General features: G+C 50.3%; 1 protein-coding gene across 2 annotated transcripts in view; it reads right to left on the bottom strand.

Moving 5' to 3' along the window:
* Window positions 1-17995, bottom strand: part of GFRA1 (GDNF family receptor alpha 1) — a 201610-nt gene that overhangs the window by 125177 nt on the left and 58438 nt on the right. Inside the window, exon 5 of one of the 2 annotated variants that reach the window (XM_036265512.1) lies at window positions 16476-16490. The exons of the other annotated variant lie outside the window; for it this stretch is intronic. Within the exon in view, the coding sequence (XP_036121405.1) occupies window positions 16476-16490 (15 nt within the window). The remainder of the gene's footprint in view (window positions 1-16475; window positions 16491-17995) is intronic. 2 annotated transcript variants of the gene reach the window in all.

Raw genomic sequence — 17995 nt, 5'->3', positions numbered from 1 at the left:
CAGTTCAGCTCAACATGCAGATCTGTTTCGTGAAGCCTGAGCCTCGCTAAGAAGGAGAGTTCCTTGGGGTTCTTTTTAATCCAAATTCCCTGTCAATTTTTTTTTCATATACATCCTATACTCTTCAGAAGAGTCCGTGCAGTCTTTCCTAAGCCAGGTCTGATGGTTTAGCCCCTTACAGACGGGTGCCCTGAGCGGTGACTGGGCTGGCCCACCAGTCACCTGCAGACAGTGGTATCAGTCTAACACTAGTCTTGCCTTCCTTACAGGATGGTAAACTCCTCGAGGACCGGATCTATGTCTGATTTTATTTTAATCCAGCATACCCACTTTGTGCTTCCCACAGTGTCTGACATATAACGGATGTTCCATAAACATTAACTGGATGAAAACAAACATAATCCTCTACCCAAGTTACCCTCTTTCCTTCAGTCTTTGACTCTAAGGGTAAAGCCCTGGTGGTCTGTATTAGTTTCTCATTGCTGCTGTAACAAGTTACCAAAAACGCAGTAGTTGGAAACAATACAAACGTATTGTCTTACAATTTTAGGGCTCAGAAGTCCTAACACCAAGGTGTCAGCAAGGCTATGCTCCTGTCAGGGTTTCTAGGAGAGAACCATTTCCTTCGTCTGTTCCAGCCTCTAGAGCCATTTGCATTCCTTGCTTTGCGACTCTTTCTTCAGTCTTCAAAGGCCAGCAGCATAGCATCTTCAGTTCTCTCTCTCTCTCTCTCATTATTGCATTGTCATCTCTCTTTCTCTGACACTGATCTTCCTGCCTCCCCTTTATAAGGACCTTTGGGGTTGCGTGTGGGCTCACCCAATTAATCCAGGATAATCTTCACATTTCGAGATCCTTAAATCACGCTCATCGTCAAAGGTCTTTTGCAAGTTTCAAGGGTTAGGAGGCAAATACATCTTTAATGGACCATTATTCCGACTACCAGACTATCTTCAAAGTCTAAGGGAAGAGGTGGAGTAAAGGCAAAGAGACAGGCATTCAAGTTTCAGAAGGAGAGGTGGGCTGCCGGCTGAGCCTCCCCCCACTGGAAAGCCCCACCAGACACAAAAAAAGGGGTGACACGGATCAGCACACGTGGCTTAGAAACCTTTCGAGTAAGGTTTCGGAACCTCCCCCCAAATCCTAATTGACTTTTCAGAAACATACATATCACTATTTCAAGGAGCAAGTTCACAGAAAGTATTTAGTCCTGAACTGTTCCAAAAATCTTAGCAGTCTCAGGATGACTCACACTTATCGAGAATGAGGTTAAAGATACACATCCCCTCAGCTAACCCTGCCACTTGGGACGCAGCAACTGAGGAGAGGCTTGAAATCTAGGTAAGAAGGAAGATGCAGATGGAGGGAAAGACAGGTGGAACTGTTTGGAGTATTAAGACAGAAGTGGTTACTATCCTGGCCGGTGTGGCTCAGTGGTTGAGCATCGACCCATGCACCAAGAGGTCGTTGGTTCAATTCCTGGTCAGGGCACATGCCCAGGTTGTGGGCCCGATCCCCAGTGGGGGACGTGCAGGATTCAGCCAATCGATGTTCTCTCTCATCAATGTTTCTATCTCTCTCTCCCTCTCCCTTCCTCCTCTCTAAAAATGAATAAAGAAAAAAAAATTTTAAATACAGAAGTGGTTGGAAGTCATCATTTTATAGAATAATAGACTCTACAGAATGAATCTTCAAGATGCTGACTAACCCCTTTATTTTACCAATGAGAAAAGTCAAGCATCAAAGCTGAGCTTTCTGATATCATACAGTAGTTAGGTATGGTGCCCAGAAATGTGCCAATGCCCTCTGATAGCAGTCTACTAGCGAATGAATGTTCTGCTTTGAAGCTATACTTCTTGTAGGTTTTAAAACAACCACACTTCAGTGGATATGGAACACATAAGGAAAAGACAAAGATTTGCTACACTGCGGATCAACTCCAACACGTAAACCATGACACAGCCAGCCAGTGGCCTCCTTACAGAACGGAATGCTGATACGTACCTTCAAAGTGGTCACATACATAGTCATTTTTCTAAATTCCATAGCAAGTTCTTTTTCAGAACTGTCTTCACTATAAGGCTCTTAGTCAATCAACCAAATATCCATCAAATACCTACTGTTACTGGCCCTGGAAATAAAATGACGACGAAGATGGGTCCCTCCCACAAGAAGTTCGTGGTGTAGTGGGGAGGACACGGGACAGCCATTCTGCTAGCCCTGACGCCCACCCTGCTTCTAACCCCGGTTCGCAGGCCTGATCACTTTATTTAGTAAAATGAACTTACCTTCAGCTTGTTTCCAAAAGACAGATTCATCCTCAAATAATCAAGACATGCGCTAGGAGAGAATATTAGAAAACCTACGCTACATACTATTTTTTTTCCCTTAAGAACAAAACAAGCTTTATTTATTTGCCAAAAATAAAAATAAAAAATTCAGGGCTAGGGGGAAGACACGTGTAATAACTGTCTCGTCCACCCGTCCGTGGGTATTAGATCTGAAGCCACAGAGGACGATGGGGTACCCAGAAGCTAGATCAGTCGTGCTAGCACATCAAAACATACTTCTTTAATAAATAGTTGACAGTGTGTACATTATTTACCAAAAAAAAAAAAAGTTAAAACTGAATTGTGTATGTGTGGGGAGAGAGGGAGAAGCTGGTAGGTGGCAGTACGTAGACTAGTAAAAAGCAGGTCCAAACTAGTTCTGTGGGAGCCGATGGGGACAGCTGGTTCAGCCATGCGGGGGGAGTAGCAGAGGCAAGAGTGCAGGACAGACAGCAAGCATTTGTCAGGAGTCAGATCTGCAAGATGATCGATCCCAAAGCCAAACAGCAGGTCCCAGATAAAATCTAATGGATACTCCAGATGTGCTAGTAACCAAGGAAAACAATCAAATCCCGTTTTTCTTCCCTTTGCGGGGAGAAGAGCAGTGTCCCCCAGAGTCCCAAGCCCTCTGAGCGGCAAGCCCTCCAGTCTGTAGCTGTACACCCACCCGTGGAGGTGTGGATGGCAGCGGGTTCCCTCCCCCAAGGACAGGCCCCAGGGGACTGCAGTCTCGCTGTGCTGCGGTGCCAGCGAGCTGCATCTCTCTGTGCCTGCCTGGACTTCCTCCGCCCGCAGGGAACCAGACCCCTTGGGAAAGGTTCTAGTTCCCATCTGGAAGGTATAAAATGAACCTGGGGGTAGGGGTGGGGAAGGAATTTCAAAATAAATTGTAGATGCTAAAAATAATTCTTTCGACATAACAAAGCTGCTGTGATGGGGTCGAATGAACCTGAACTTGAGGACCAGACATCCTGAGTTTGAATCCTGACACACTGACTTTTGTACATGTGCTATGAAGAGACGAAATGAGCCCTGGCTAGTCTGGCTCAGCAGTCAGAGTGTCGGCCCAGGACCAATGAATGGGTTACGGGTTTGATTCCCGTCAAGGGCACGTACCTCGGTTGGGGTTCGACCCCGGCCCAGGTTGGGGTCATGTGGGAGGCAGCCAGTCCAACTCTCTCACATCAATGTTTCTCTCTCCCTCCCTTCCACTCTGTCCAAAGAGAAATGGAGAAATATCCTCAGGTAAGGATAAAACAACAACAAAGACGAGATGGAATAAAAATGGAGGGTAGTGTCTGGGGCGTAAACCTTCAGCAAGGATGGCCAGGGAAGGCGGCTCAGCGAAGGCGTCTGCTTGACAGAGTAAGTAGCCTGCTGCAGGAGGAATGTTCCAGAGCCCTGTGGCATGAGTGAGCGCAGATGACAGGTCCAAGGATCCAAATGAAGACCTGAGGAGGTGACGAGCAGGTGGGGGACACACTAGAAGGAGGCGAGACCAGAGCCTGCCGGGGCCAGATCCTGGAAGCGGATATGAGAACCAAATGTGGTCAAAAATCTCAAGAACTCCTTTGCGTGACCTCCCCCTCCAGGGCTCAGAACCCACCAGAGAGAGTGGGTGGTCCCAGCTCAGGGAGCCCCAGGCCACCGCGGGCCTCTGTTCTGAGCGCGTTCATTTCCAGGCCTCTGCCCCGCCCCTTCCCACGCAGGTGTTTTCCTGATGCAGGATATTAGCTTTCAGCAGCTGCAGGTCCCTAACCTCCACGCCGGCCTAAAAGGCTTCCTCAGGCTTGGATGAGCCTCAGATAAGGAGCTGAACTTCTGTGGGTCTATGAGAACTGCACCTCCAATCCTTCAGAGATTTGCTCATCACAAACCTTAATCCGGCTCAAATAACACCTGTGCGTAGGGACGTGGTTTCCCACCGTGGCTGCTCGGCAGGGAGGAGCACAGCTTCGTCTGCGTTGCAGGAGCCTCCTTGGTGGACCACAGGCCCCTGGATTTCATTTCCGAGATTTACATTTCAAGTCGTTAGGATATTCGGGAGATAAATGGATAGAGAGGCCGAGGGTGGAGCCACAGCCCTTTCCTGGGAAACCAACTGACCAGTTCTCTCCTCTCCCAAGCCCTCTTCCTCTTACCAAGTTTAAACCGATTTCCTTCTCCACCCTCCTTGGGACCCCTGCCTGGCTTCCAGACCTCCACTCTCTTTCCTGCCCCACTCCCATAACGCCCGCCGTCCCTTCATTGTGGGACCCTCGGATCAGATGATCACCTGTCACGGTTGAAGAGTGCCCCCCCCCCCAATTCATGTCCACCCTGAACCTTATCATGAGATCTTCTTTGGAAACAGCAGATGTCATCGAGTTAAGAGGAGGTCACACTGGATTAGGGTGGGCCCTAAAGCCAAAGACTGGTGTCCTCACAAGACAAGACACACAGAGGACAAAGGCCACGCAATGACGACAGAGATGGGAGCGATCGAGCCACAAGCCCAGGAATGCCAAGGATTGCAGGAAGCCTGCAGAAATTGAAAGAGGCAAGAAGGGGTCCTCGCCTAGAGCCTTTAGAGAGGAGGTGGCCCTGTCCGCACCTTGATTTCACACGTCTAGCCTCCGGAACTGTGAGAGAAGGAACATCTGTTGTGTTAAGCCATCACAATTGTGGTACTTTGTTACAGTGTCCCAGGGAATAGCAGAGCATCCAGAACAGGGCCTCCTGGAGCCTCCTCCTCACCGGAAGGCCTGCACATGAACCCCAGCGCCTGCCTCTCCTTGGGCGGCATCCAACCTGTGAGTGACCTCTGCCTCCATGGTCACCCAGGCCACATGTTCTCTGTGGATATAAAAAGCCCCAACCGGGACTTCCTCCCCGCCCCCTCAACATTTTACTACAAAAATTTGAAAGAATTGACAATGAGCCCCTGTACACCCACCACCTACATTAACCACGGACCTTGCACTAGACCTGCCCGTCCACAGTTATCCCTTTACCCACCCTTCAGCCATCCACCAGTCCGTTTTCGTTGTTTGGACGCATTTCAAAATGAATCACAGACATCAATGCACTCACCCCTAAATATCTCTGTGCGCACAGCATTAACCAGGGTTCAATATTTGTTTATAGTTTTTTTTTTCTTTTAAGATAAAATTTACATAAGTGAAACACAACAATCTTCAGCGCATATTCTCGGAGTATTAACAAATGCATACACCTGCACAGGCCAAACCCCTGTCAAGACAGAGCATGACCTTGAGCCAGAAAGTTCCCTCTTGCCTCTTCCAAGTCAATCTCCACTCCCATTTTCCTGGAGGCAACCAACATGCCGAGGTCTGTCCACCACGGGTTAGTCTGAAGGATTTTATAGAGAGGAATCCACATGGAGTGTCCTCGGTAGCATTGTTTCTGGGCTCAGCCTTTGTTCCTTGTTCTCTGAGTAGTGTTCTGTTCCATGAGGAGACTATAGTAGTTGATCCTTTCTCCTAGGGATAGGCGGCTGGGCTGTTTCCAAGTTCAGGCTATTATAAATAAAGCTGCTGCGAAGACTTGCACATGAGTTTTCTAGTTGAATATATGCTTCCATCGCTCTGGGGTTTGGCTGGGACCTCCTGCCCGATCCCAGCCCCGTCTATCCTGACCCATCAGTGAGCACACCCAGTCTCTTGGTCCTTCCAAGAAGACCTGAGTGATGTGGTGATGGAGAATTCAGACGAAGTCCAACCGCCTGGGTCTGAACTCCGACTCGGCCCTTCACTGGCTGGGACACCTTCTGTAAAGTAAAATGACTTAAGCTTTCTGTACCTATTTCAGCGTCTGAAGGATGGGGATAAACATGGAGATACGTGAGTGTGGGAACCTCACAGGATTACTCTGGGGGAAGGTGAGTTCACGCATGTACCTGGCACATGCTAAGTAAGCAGAGGCCGTCCTGAGCGTCTGCCACCCAGCAAACAGGTTTACTGTGTTCTCTTTCTCTGCTCGAGAATCCGTAATGGCTTTCCTGACCTTCCCAGAGCAAGTCGAAAGTCTGCTGCCTCAATTTTAAAATAACCAACACAACCATTACTCTAGCTATCTACAATATCAAGCTAGTTTTTTTAGTTTTTTTTTTTTTTTTTTTTTTTTATGGACTGTAATTTCATCAACTCAGAGGCATAACATTCACAGTGCAGATCGGGAATACTGATTGGCTGATTGGTCACCCTTGAGTAGCCAAAGGAGTAATAAAATCAGTAATAAAAGATGGGAGAACTCAATAACCAATAGCATTCATTTGATAGATAAAATCTTTTCAATCATACTGGGAGTGTTGGGGGTCACGGGGGAGCAGAGGGGTTTCTGACAATCAACAGGTGGGGAAAGCTCCGTAACTGGCCCCAAGCAATCCCCACACCGAACCTGTCAGGCTCACGGCCCTCCCGATATCCCATAAACACAACACTATGTTTGTGTGTGTCCCCACCTTCCTTCAGGCCGTCCTTCTCCCACTGGACCACCCGCAGGCCTGCCCTTGTCCTGCCCACTCAGATCCTCTGCTTCGTTCAAAGCCACCCTCCCAGCAGTGCGACCCCTTTCCCAGGGAGCCCTGTCCTCTGTGACTCCCTCCAGCACTGGACGGCACGGCACCCAGTGGCCCAGACTGACTAGCCTCGGGTCTCCAGTGAACTCGCCAGCTCGAGAGGTGTGGACAGCGTCTGCTGCATCTCCCGGGCTCCTGGTCATGCCTTGCGCAAACCCGAGCAGCTGAATATCTGCTGACTCATTCTAGGTCCGAACACTGTCCCCTCAAAACAACAACAAAACCTGGTGGGGAAGGTGCAGAATGGAAAAAGATGTAAGGACTGAAGAATAGGAAAAGAGATGGTCAATAGCATGAGCATCTATTACACTGTCAGGATTCTGTCTCAGCTTTGTTGAGGAACTTAGACTGGCAAACATAAAAGAAGCATGTACATGTCCTCACACATGTGCGCGTGCACACACACGCATGCACACACACCAGCCATGCACAAGAGCTTCATTCCTCTGAGCCTTATTTCATTTCTACTTTAAGTTGTCGAACATCTACTGAGTACCTACCATGTCCTAAGCACTGCATTTGGTGCTAAAGATTCAAAATAAAGGACAAGGCTCTTTCTTCTAGGAGCTCAGCGTGGTGCAGAAAAACTGATGATTAAACAGATCATTACAACAACGGGAGAGAAGCCCCGACGGAGGTGTGAGCAGGCGTGGGCAACTGCGGCGTGGAAGGCGGAATTCCCACCTGACCTGGCGGGCGAGAGGCGGGGTGACCTGCCAGAGAGGAGTTGGGCTGAGTTTTGAAGAGCGAGGAGGGGCACAGACCTCTCCAGGAGGGGAACCAAGTGGCTCTTTCTCAATGATTTCCAGGTAAGATGTCCCAATGGTTGCGAATATCGTAATAACAAGACATTAGGGGAGCATGTGAAAATGAGACTCTGCATCTCAGATACACATGGGGGGCATCAGCGTCAGGCTGAGGACCCGCAGTGCCCACCCCTGAGGCTGCTACCATGATGGCAGAACCAGGTACTTTCCTGACAGTGGGTACAGAACAGGACAAGGTTGCTGAAAAGAGGAGAAAATATTCCAGATAAACAATCAGCAGATGCCAAGGCACGGGGTGCAGATGAACATCTGAAAGAACAGGGTTAATCTGGAACAGTCTTATGGTGATGAATGGGACGAGATGGGGGAGGGGTTCCCAAAATGATGGGCGGGCACGGCTCCAGGAGGTCTGGCCCAGTGTCCCCTAGAAGAAACTGCTCTCCAGCCAATGCCTACATCCAGCCCTCAGCCTGGGACACACCCTCAAACCAAATCAAGTCCAAGGAACAAATTTCTATCCACTCACAAGATGCTTCCCAAAAGATTGCTTCATCTACGAACAAAACATCTGAATGAATCAACAACAATTGTTTGTAATGTTCTGTGGCTTCCAGCAAGCCACGCTCCCAAAACAACAGGAGCTCCCCGGCATCATGGGGTTCAAGAGCCCCCCATTCTCTGACGGAAGCCTGCAGGAGACCAGGTGCACCCGAGGCATCGAAGGCATTGGCAAATGGGCCCCGCCTATCTCCACAAGCACTGCCATCGGCTGGCTGATGAATGCAGCCATCACAGGCAGCCACCCCGGGAGACCATCCTCTCTGCCTGGCGGGGATTGTGCACCAGCCCAGGCATCTGGGAAAGGATGTCAGAGAGAGGAAGCAGGGGAAATCGGCGGACGGTGCCAGCCCAAATAGAGGAACATGCGCCACCTTCCCACACACCCTCCGGCCCAAGCAGGAAACACTCAGCCTCATAATCTGTCCCCAGGACCAACTCAGCGACGTACAGAACGGGTCTATCTTGCACCCCCATGAACAGCAATCAGTCTAAGGAAGGTGCAGGGGGCTATAAGCACTCAACAGCTGGAAGACATAATCAGAGCAGCTGTGGTGGCCCTGGCCTGCCCAGGCTACGGAACAACGTGCAAACGTCTTAGATCGAAAGGCACAGCAAGCCTGGATCTGGTGTGTGAGCAGAGGGGCACTGTGATGGACGGATGTTTGTGTCCCCTCCAAGTTCACAGGTGGGAGCCTAACCCCCAGGGGGATGACATTAGGAGGTGGGAGGTGGTCAGATCAGGAGAGGAGAGCCCTCATGAATGGGATTAGCGCCCTTACAAATGGGGCCCCAGAGAGCTCCTTCCCCTTCCCACCATGGGAGGACACAGCAAGAGGACCACCATTTATGAGCCAGGAAGTGGACTCAGCAGACACCAAATCAGCCAGCACCTCGGTTAAGACTTCCCGCTTCTGGAACCCTGAGAAAGAAATGTTTGTTGTTTGAGCCCTCGCCGTTGATGGTCTTTTGTTAAGGAAACCGAACTAAGACGGGACCCAGCAGACACCCTTCTGCACCTGCGCAGTCATGTCGGGACTGGGGAGGCTCAGGGGCCTGTGACTGTCACGCAGGGGCCGATGAAGGCCTTCTTTAGGGGTCAGCTGAGCAGACTGTAGGACCTGAAGCCACGCTCCACATTCAGGCACAGGTGTCTCACCCTGGGAGTGGGAATGTACAGATAAGCAGGGGGAGGAAGCGAGAGTGATCCATGTCGTCATGGACAAGAGTTAGAGACGACAGTAAGAACCCATGCGTAAGTGAGTGTCCGTACAGCTGGTTACAGACGGAAATAGTTATGAGTGCGCATTTACACACAGGTTAGCGCACACACGTGTCTTCGCTCTGTCAGCTGAGTGGCCTGAAGAGAAATGGCACTCCAGCAGCAACAGCCTGTGCACCTGGTACCTAGCTCCCGGTCTCTGACACCATTCTGCAATCGAAGTACCCAGGACCCCCGGAGAAATGCGTGAATCCAGGCAGCGGTGGGAGCCACATGAGATGACTGTGGAGCATCTTGTCGAGCAGTAAGTCCGGAAATGCTCAAAAGAGAAATGACGGGGCATCAGGTACCAACAAAAGAGCCCCCGATGGCCAACGCCCGAACAATGCTGTCCAAGAACTCCGAGAGGCCGAAGCGAGAACATCGATAACGTGGGATTGCATTAGAACCCAACGCATAACATATCCACGAGTCCATACTGATCTAAATAAATGACTGAATATAGTCATAAATGAGGACGAAGAGCCCAATCTCCCACACAGAAGGATAACTCATGTGCATACTGTCCCCTCGGGGAGCTGGATCATGACTCCCCACTCCTTCAGGGAGGGCTCTGTGTAGATTTCCTTGAAAACGTGCAGGAGCCCTGGCCGGTTTGGCTCAGCGGTTACAGCGTCAGCCTGTGGTCCTGAGAGACCCGGGTTCGGTTCCCGCTAAGGGCGCGTACCTCGGTTGCATTTTGTCCCCGGCCCTGGTTGGTTGTGTAAGTGGCAGCCACTCGATGTGTTCCTTTCACATCGATGTTTCTCTCTCTCTCTCTCTCTCTGTTCCTCTCTCTTCCTCCCACTCTGCCTGAACAAAAAATGGAAAAATGTCCTCGGGTGAAGATTAAAAAAAAAAAGAAAGAAAACGTGCAGGAATAAGGAACTCTGCAGTGGGGGAACCTTGGCGAACACTAAGTGGTAAAGATCCACATCAGTGTTGTAGGTCACGGTCAGAGCAGGGGCCTTTGATGGGACGTGCTACAAGATGTTCCCCAAAACCCGTAACTTCAATCTAAGCATGAAGAAAACATCAGACAAAGTCCAAGAGAGGCGCATCCTACCACATAGTCCTCAAAATAACTGCCCTCCTCATAACTGCCAGGGTGTTCAAACACAAGGGAAGTCTCAGAAACCGTCACAGCCAAGAGGCGCCTAAGGAGACATGACAACTAAACATGATGTGATCACCTGGATAGGTTCCCAGAACCAAAAAGGGACAGTAGGTAAAAACGAAAGGAATCTGACTGAACAAGCTATGGACTCCAGTTAATAAGAACGGATCAATGTTGGGTCACTGATTGTAACATGTGCACCATACTAATGTAAGATTAATAATGGAGGGAACGGGCGTGGGGTGTATGGAAATGTTCTGTACCGTCTCGTTTCTATCTGAAAGTCTAAAACAGTTCTAGAGAACAAAGTCTCTCAATTAAGAAACAAAACCCTGGCTCTATCGCTCACTAGTTACACAGCCATTACTTGGCCGAGTCCACTCTGCTTCATTTGCTCCTCGCAAATGGGATTACGGGTTATAACACCTCCTCCTTACAATGTGGGGCAGATTCAACGAGACAATAGCGTCAAGGGCCTGTCCCAGTGCCTGGATTAAAGGAGGTATAGAAACCCTGGCCGGTTTGGCTCAGCGGTTGGAGTGTCGGCCTGCGGAGCAGAGAATTTTGGGTTTGGTTCCCACCACGGGCATGTACCTCGGTTGCAGTTTGTCCCCACCCTGGTTGGGGTCGGGTGGGTGGCGACCACTCGATGTGTCTCTCTCGCATCGATGTTTCTCTCTCTCTTCCCCCTCTATCTGAAGATAAATGCAAAAATGTCCTCGGACGAGAATAAAAAGAAAAAAGGGTAAGAAGTATTGGTGTCGTCATTATTATTCCTATTATTATCATCATCCCAATAAAATAAGATTTTAAAAAGACAAACTTCTCTTCGTGTTAGCAACCCTCTGAGCAGAGGATGCGAAACGTGTCCCACTTTATTGAGGTAGCAATTCTGCAACTCAAGTCACCGGGAGAGGCTCTGAAACCTCACCCCAAGCTCATGTCCTGCGACTGCAGTGGGTACACCATGAACCTGCTACCACAGAAAAGCCCCCCAACATCACCCAGCATGGGGCAGGCACCCGCACGCCCACAGGAATGTGATCGAGCATGGGAGGGAGCGGGATTATTTACATGTGGTCATTGTCCTCCTCATACATCACACACCAGGCAACGTGACCGAGTGAAATGAAATGGTGATGTCGTTCATTTGCGCGGGGAAGATGGATGCATTCCCTCCATGCCTCCGAATATTCCGCCGGTTCTGGACCAAACGGGGGTGATTGACATGCGCAGTACAGATCAGCGTGTAGGAAATGAGACCCAGGAACCAACCAAATGCCACCATCATGATGTGAACGTGTTTTCCTCATTGGCTAGTTAACATCATAGGCCAACTTGGATTTTCTACCTGGAGATGGTAACGCCAGATTTAATTTATTCCCACAAATCCCAAACTCATGAAGAAAAGATTTCACAATCTGTAACATTACCAGAGGGACCATAATTCATAGATAAAGGGTCCGAGCTTTGTAACAGATGGGTTTTCAAAAGTGGTTGGGAAAAACCTAAGATCCAGCCCCAGCAGTTCAACCGAGAAGTTTGAAATACACAGAACTCAGGTCAGGCACGTTATGGATGGCGCTGGTCCCTGTCCCCACAAGCCCACCCCAGCAATTAACAGGCTTGGCGGGGCTGCCAGGAGCCAAACGAAGATTGATCTTTCTGTTCCGACGCGTAAAAGCGGTGCCCTCCATTGTGAGTGCCAGTCTTAATCCACGTGGGAGGGGCCGCTGCTTCAAAGCGGACATGTGATTAAGCCACACTTCTGACACTGCAATTCTTTTCACATTAATTCTCAGCCACGTGGGAAGCCTCTCTTTCCCCCGATCCAAACCTGTGGCATGGGCTATTTCTGTACGCTGGTAAGGCAAGTTCATAAGACAGAGCGTGAACAGGAAGCCCAGCTGTGCCAGGGATGTCCCCGACTCCCATTTCACAGATGGACACACTCAGGCTGCAGGCAAAGCAAAGGGTCCAAGTTCCCCACAGAGGCAGCCACCCTGCTGGGAGCCAAACCCAGGTCTCCTAAGCACCTTAACATACATCTGTCTTGATATGTCACACACAGGATACACATGTGTGTACGTCCTGGAAAAAAGTGGCTCTTTAAAATCTAAAGACACATACAGGAATACTTAAATGAGGCCCTCGATAAGCATTATTTTCCAGCCTCCAGGAGAGGAGGTGTAAGTCACGGGCACAAGACTCCCCACAGGCAGAGTGCAGAAAGTGTGGCACTCAGCACAGGGGAGCGGCTGGGAAGGGGCCGCTGGGTTGGTCCCACTGCCCAGGACTGCAGAGACCAAGCTTGGCGACTGTTAGTATAAATAAGACCAGGCCACTCTGTTTAAAACCCACCACTGGCTTCCTTCGTCCGGTCCCCAAACAGCCTCTCCTGCCCTCCTCCGCTGGTTCACTTCACACACTCTCCTGCAGGCACAAGTCCAGCACCTATGGCTTCCTCCGGCTCCTGGAATACTGGGTGCTTCTGCCTAACAGGCTGCTCCCTTGCAAGTTCCCCTGCTGGGCCCCCATGTCCTCCAATAGCTGGTCCTTCTCTGGCCACCCCATCTCAAGTGGCCCCTAGCCACAGGCACACCACCCTGTGCCATTTTCTTCACCACGGGCATCCTTCTAGAATGGACTGATTTTGCATGCTCGGCGCCAATGTGCCCCAAGCTTCGCTGAGTTCCATCAGAACAGGGCCTTTGCTGTCCTGTCTACTTACTCCCTTATCCTTGAGACCCAGAAAGTGCCTGTTGCATAGTTACCGGTTGTAAAATACCCACGTGCTCTACGTTCCAGAGGTATCAAAAGTTGCTTGAGCGGGAAGAAAAACCTCTCCAATAGCAAGAGCCCCGCTTGAGCTGGGAACGGAGGAGGGGGAAGGGCTGTGTCTCTCCGGGCTCCGAGTCTGTGAGGGACTTCAGTGCACAGCGCAGAGCAGAGAACTAACGCAATGGTGAAATCTTTGTGCTGTGCCCGCTTACGCTTTCAAACACCCTGCTGAGTGGCATCGCTTGATTTCCAGGCCGCTTGCTCAGTTTCTGTTCAATTTCAGAATCAAGGTTGAGCCCATGGAAGAGCATTTAAAAGGTGCTTCAGTGACTTCAAATGAGGCGTGTGTGTGGTCCTGACTTCGTTATGAAAGGACTGGTATAAAAGTGCTCTAAAACTCGAGATTCTGGACACGTGTGCACACACGGCATTTCCCACTGCATTTGATATAGTGAAGAGCAATTCTGTGGCACTTTGGAATTTCTGAGAGCCATCTGATGGCCACAAGCACTGTGGACAACAGGGAGCGTAGGTCAAGAAAGGCTCCTTGAAAACATAGTCCTGTGGCCCTGGAACTTACACACGTGGAGGGCCCAGCTGTCGGCCCCCTGTCCTCGACAGTCCTCCTGCCCTGGGTCTAACGGCCTCAGCGAGTGGTCTTTACAGATGAAAAGAACCAAAAAGCACCCAGCACAGACACAGCAGAGAAAGGCCCAGCGGTAGCTGCTGCGCTGTCACCTGCTATAACAAGATTGATCTGCAGTGAAATAAAAGGTAATGCAATCCACAGGAAATAACCAGTTTCCTCCGAGAACGTCCGACGTCGCCAACCCGCAAGCCTGCTTCCCTCTTCTGCCTGCCAAGGTGCACAGCAGCCCAAACATGCACGGGCTCCTCTGGGCAAGGATGCCACACTCATCCCTGCAAGAAGCACACACTTGCAAAGCAGCATCTCTCCCAGCCGCCCAGGACTCCTGGGACAAGCCAGAGCAGGCGGGGCCTGGATGCCACGACGTGCTCAGGGGGCCAGAGCCTCCCGCAGTTGCCCTGTGCAGACAGGCCTCAGAGACGACCCCGTGGCGTCTGTTCATCTGAAGCCACGTGGTTTTCCGAGTGTTCACTTCTAGCACAATGCACGGCCCCCAGGTTCCAAGAGAATGGCATGGTTCGGGGACCGAGTTTCAACCACAGACAATGTGCTGGAGTGGTGGCTTCGGATTCTGTCTGCGGGACCAGAACCTTTCATCTTGGCTGGATGCGACTGTCCTGGTACATTTTTACTGCTGCAATTTACTGAGCACTAACTTCCCAGGAAGAATGGCCAGAAGCAAAGATAAGGGGGAGGAGGTGCCGGCTGGCAAGTTCTTTGCCATCATTTCAGAGAATGTCTCTCCATCCGAAATGATCCTCTGAGGCCGGTGCCATGTAAATAATTCACAAAAGCCAGCTCAGTTCTCTCCGTTTGAAATCCTGGTGATATCTTATAAGGGACCTGCCACCCACCAGCGTGCAGGGCACCGGGTAGCTGGCAGCTTCCGTCTCTGGAAGGTCTCAATAGCCAGTGATTTGCAGATGATTATAACTTTTGCTCTGCATATCACTGTTACTGACAAGCAAATGCCATCCATCAAATGACATGACGGATTTAAAAAGGAGGCAAACTTGACATAGGAGGTCTGAAGGGCCATTTTTTATGCCGGTGACAACCACCAGGAACGCGCGCGCACTCCAGAAAGACCTCCCAAACTCAAGCGTTCTGTGCCTCGGAAGGAGAAACGCCACTCAGCACTGGGTAGCACGTGCAGTCTCATCCACGGGAAAAAAAACCCAATCCCCTCCCAGACGTCCCCCGGAACCCCCAATTTGTCAAGGAACAAAGCACACTGCAGTCAGCGGCCCCGATGGCGACCCTTTCATTCCTCGGCTCCTTCTCAATTTTGCTCATCTCTTAGTCTCTAGCCAAATGGAACGTATTACTTGTAGCTTGCTGGGATTTATGAATTATTTATAAAAGTAGGTCTATGACTGCAGACTCTTAAAAGACAACGGTCCCCTCACTGTTATCCACGACTGCGCTTTCATCAGGGGAGCGGGCAGACGCTCCCCACGCCGGGCGCGCCTGTCGGGGGCGAAATGATAGCTGTGGAAATAGCATGCCTCTAAGATTATTTGGAAGCTATTTATGGAATGCCTGGATGTATTTTTAAACCCGTCTCTTATTCTGAGCCAGACTTGGATTCGAGAAAGGCGTAGCAGACTGAGCTACAAACATAATTCCCAGCTTGAATACACACAGTTGCTCCCCGCCACTTTGCCCGCGAGCTTCAGACTGTGATGAATGGAGAGAGGGTGCTTCCCTTTCATGGATGTCTAGCAGGTTCTGTAAGGCCATGCCCATGGGTCCCCCAGAGCACGGTGGCCATGCATGCCGAGAGGGGACAGAGACACGCACCAGGAGACGCGGTTGGGGGTAAGCTTTCAGGCTCCAGCTCCCCAGAACACATGACCTTGTCTGGGAAAAACAGACAAGACACTGCTCACCCCCTTGCCTGATCCTGTTTCTGTTACAGGCCCAGGTGGGGGGTTGTGGGAATACCTGGGTTGAAGGGCACAAAGCGACCAACCAGCTATGGTCTCGCCCACACCTCCAGGACAGAGACACGTTTGTCTGGCAAAGAAACGCGGGTGTGGAGCTGGCATCGGGGGCCCTGACTAAGCTCCAGCCGGCCCTGATGCAGGGGCCCTGAGGGACGGGGCTCCACCTGACCCCCTGCGGAGACACCTGCTCTTCACCCTTCTCACGAGTCCTACAGCATCCCTGCCCCCCGACAGGGGCTCAGCCATCAACCCCTCCCCATGTCCCTCACCCAGATGCCCCGTTCCCACCCTGCCCCCAAACATGGTTGAGGGGAAGAACCAGAGGCTGAGTGGCACTTCAGGTCACCTCAGGCCATTGTCCTCATGATGCCTCCTAGAGCCCCCATGACCCGTCCGGAGGGAATGAGAAGCCCAGGACGCTCTGCACACAGACTCTACACCCTTGTCCCAAAAAAGCAAAGCCAGCAGGAGCCAGTGGACTTACCTTGCTGAAACACATCTGCCAGGAGGGAGGCAAAACAGGGACAGGCCGGGGAGAGAGAGAGGAGAAAACAGGATTAGTAATAATGTCGAACGTGACGATGATGCTCCTCATAGCTAATGCGTGCTGACTGCCAAGCACTCTTCACACGGTAGTCCCTTGAACTCAGGGGCAGTGGTTAAGAGCCTGGGCTCTGGAATGAAACCGGCCAGGCTTACACCCTGGCTCGGCACCTTCTAACCCTGTGGCTGACGTTCTCTAAACCACAGAGAGATACGAGTCCTGGGGAGATGAAACAGTGCGGCCGATGTTTTACGGGGCTTACAGCACTGCCCAAGAACTAGTAGACACACAAAATGTGGCTTTATTATTAATATTATTAATACTCCCATCTTCACAACTCTGTAAAGTAGGTCGTATGATCACGCTCATTTTACAGGTAGGGAAACTGAGGCTCTGGAAGGTTGAGTAATTCATTCTAAACCACAGTAAGTAAGGGGCTCAGGAGTGAACCCAAACCCGTCAGATCCCAAAAGCCATCTTCTTACCCACTTCTGAGCCGCCTGACTGGTTTACAAGCAACAGCAAAACAACCAAGACACACAGAGGAAGCCTACAAGGGCACTAAGGTTCTGCCTTGAAACCAGATAAACAAAACATTGGTGTGAATTCTCCACATCATAACTCACAACTAATAACACAACGTCTTCATATTCAATCCTAGGTTGAAGCCTAGGTGAAAGGTGAAAAAATTTCTTTCAACAAGTATTTGCAAGGCTACTATATGCCAAGCACTGTGCCTGGCACTGGGCACATCCAGCCAACAGCATAAACCAACAAGCAGAGACTAAAACCCGCCTAAGGGGAACCACTAGCTGGTCTTCTAATGCCTTACATTTGTTTTGACTACTTCTGAGTTTTATATAAATGGACTGACACAGTGTGATTTTTTTGTCTGTGTCCTTTGTTCCACAGTGATGGTGGGTCCCATGCCTAGTACGTAGTAGACCATTCCTGCTCACTGCTGTATAGTATTCCGCTGTGTGATTACATCACTCTTTCTTTAAGCTCATGGAAGCATCTCTGTAGTATTCCAATGTTTAACAATGAACACACCTTACATTTATAATCTGAACTTTAAAATGAGTTATTTTCATCTCAAAAACTGAATAAGAACTAGATCATCAACATCTAAATTTGCTGTCAGTCATCAGGGAAAACATCAGCTCCTACAAGGTCACAAAGAGCCAAGGGCCCATGAATGGTGCGGATGAACCATGGTCTGGTGGGTTAAACAGGCCGCAAGGAGAGAACACCTGTGGGCGCAGTTTCCAGTGGGGCACAGAGGAGCCCCAGGAGGAATGTCATTCGCACGCAATACACCACCCTTTCTCTTGCACTCACGAAAGCCAGCTGGGACGTAAACAGCCCCTATTGGTACAATTATAGCACAACTTCAACTCTGCTCTAATACATGTGCTAGACATCATTCTCTAACCTCAGTAATTCATCACAAGCCATCC

This window comes from Molossus molossus, unplaced genomic scaffold, assembly GCF_014108415.1.
Source record: "Molossus molossus isolate mMolMol1 unplaced genomic scaffold, mMolMol1.p scaffold_m16_p_17, whole genome shotgun sequence".
Classification (NCBI taxonomy): Eukaryota; Metazoa; Chordata; class Mammalia; order Chiroptera; family Molossidae; genus Molossus; species Molossus molossus.
This window is presented reverse-complemented; position numbering and strand designations above follow the sequence as displayed.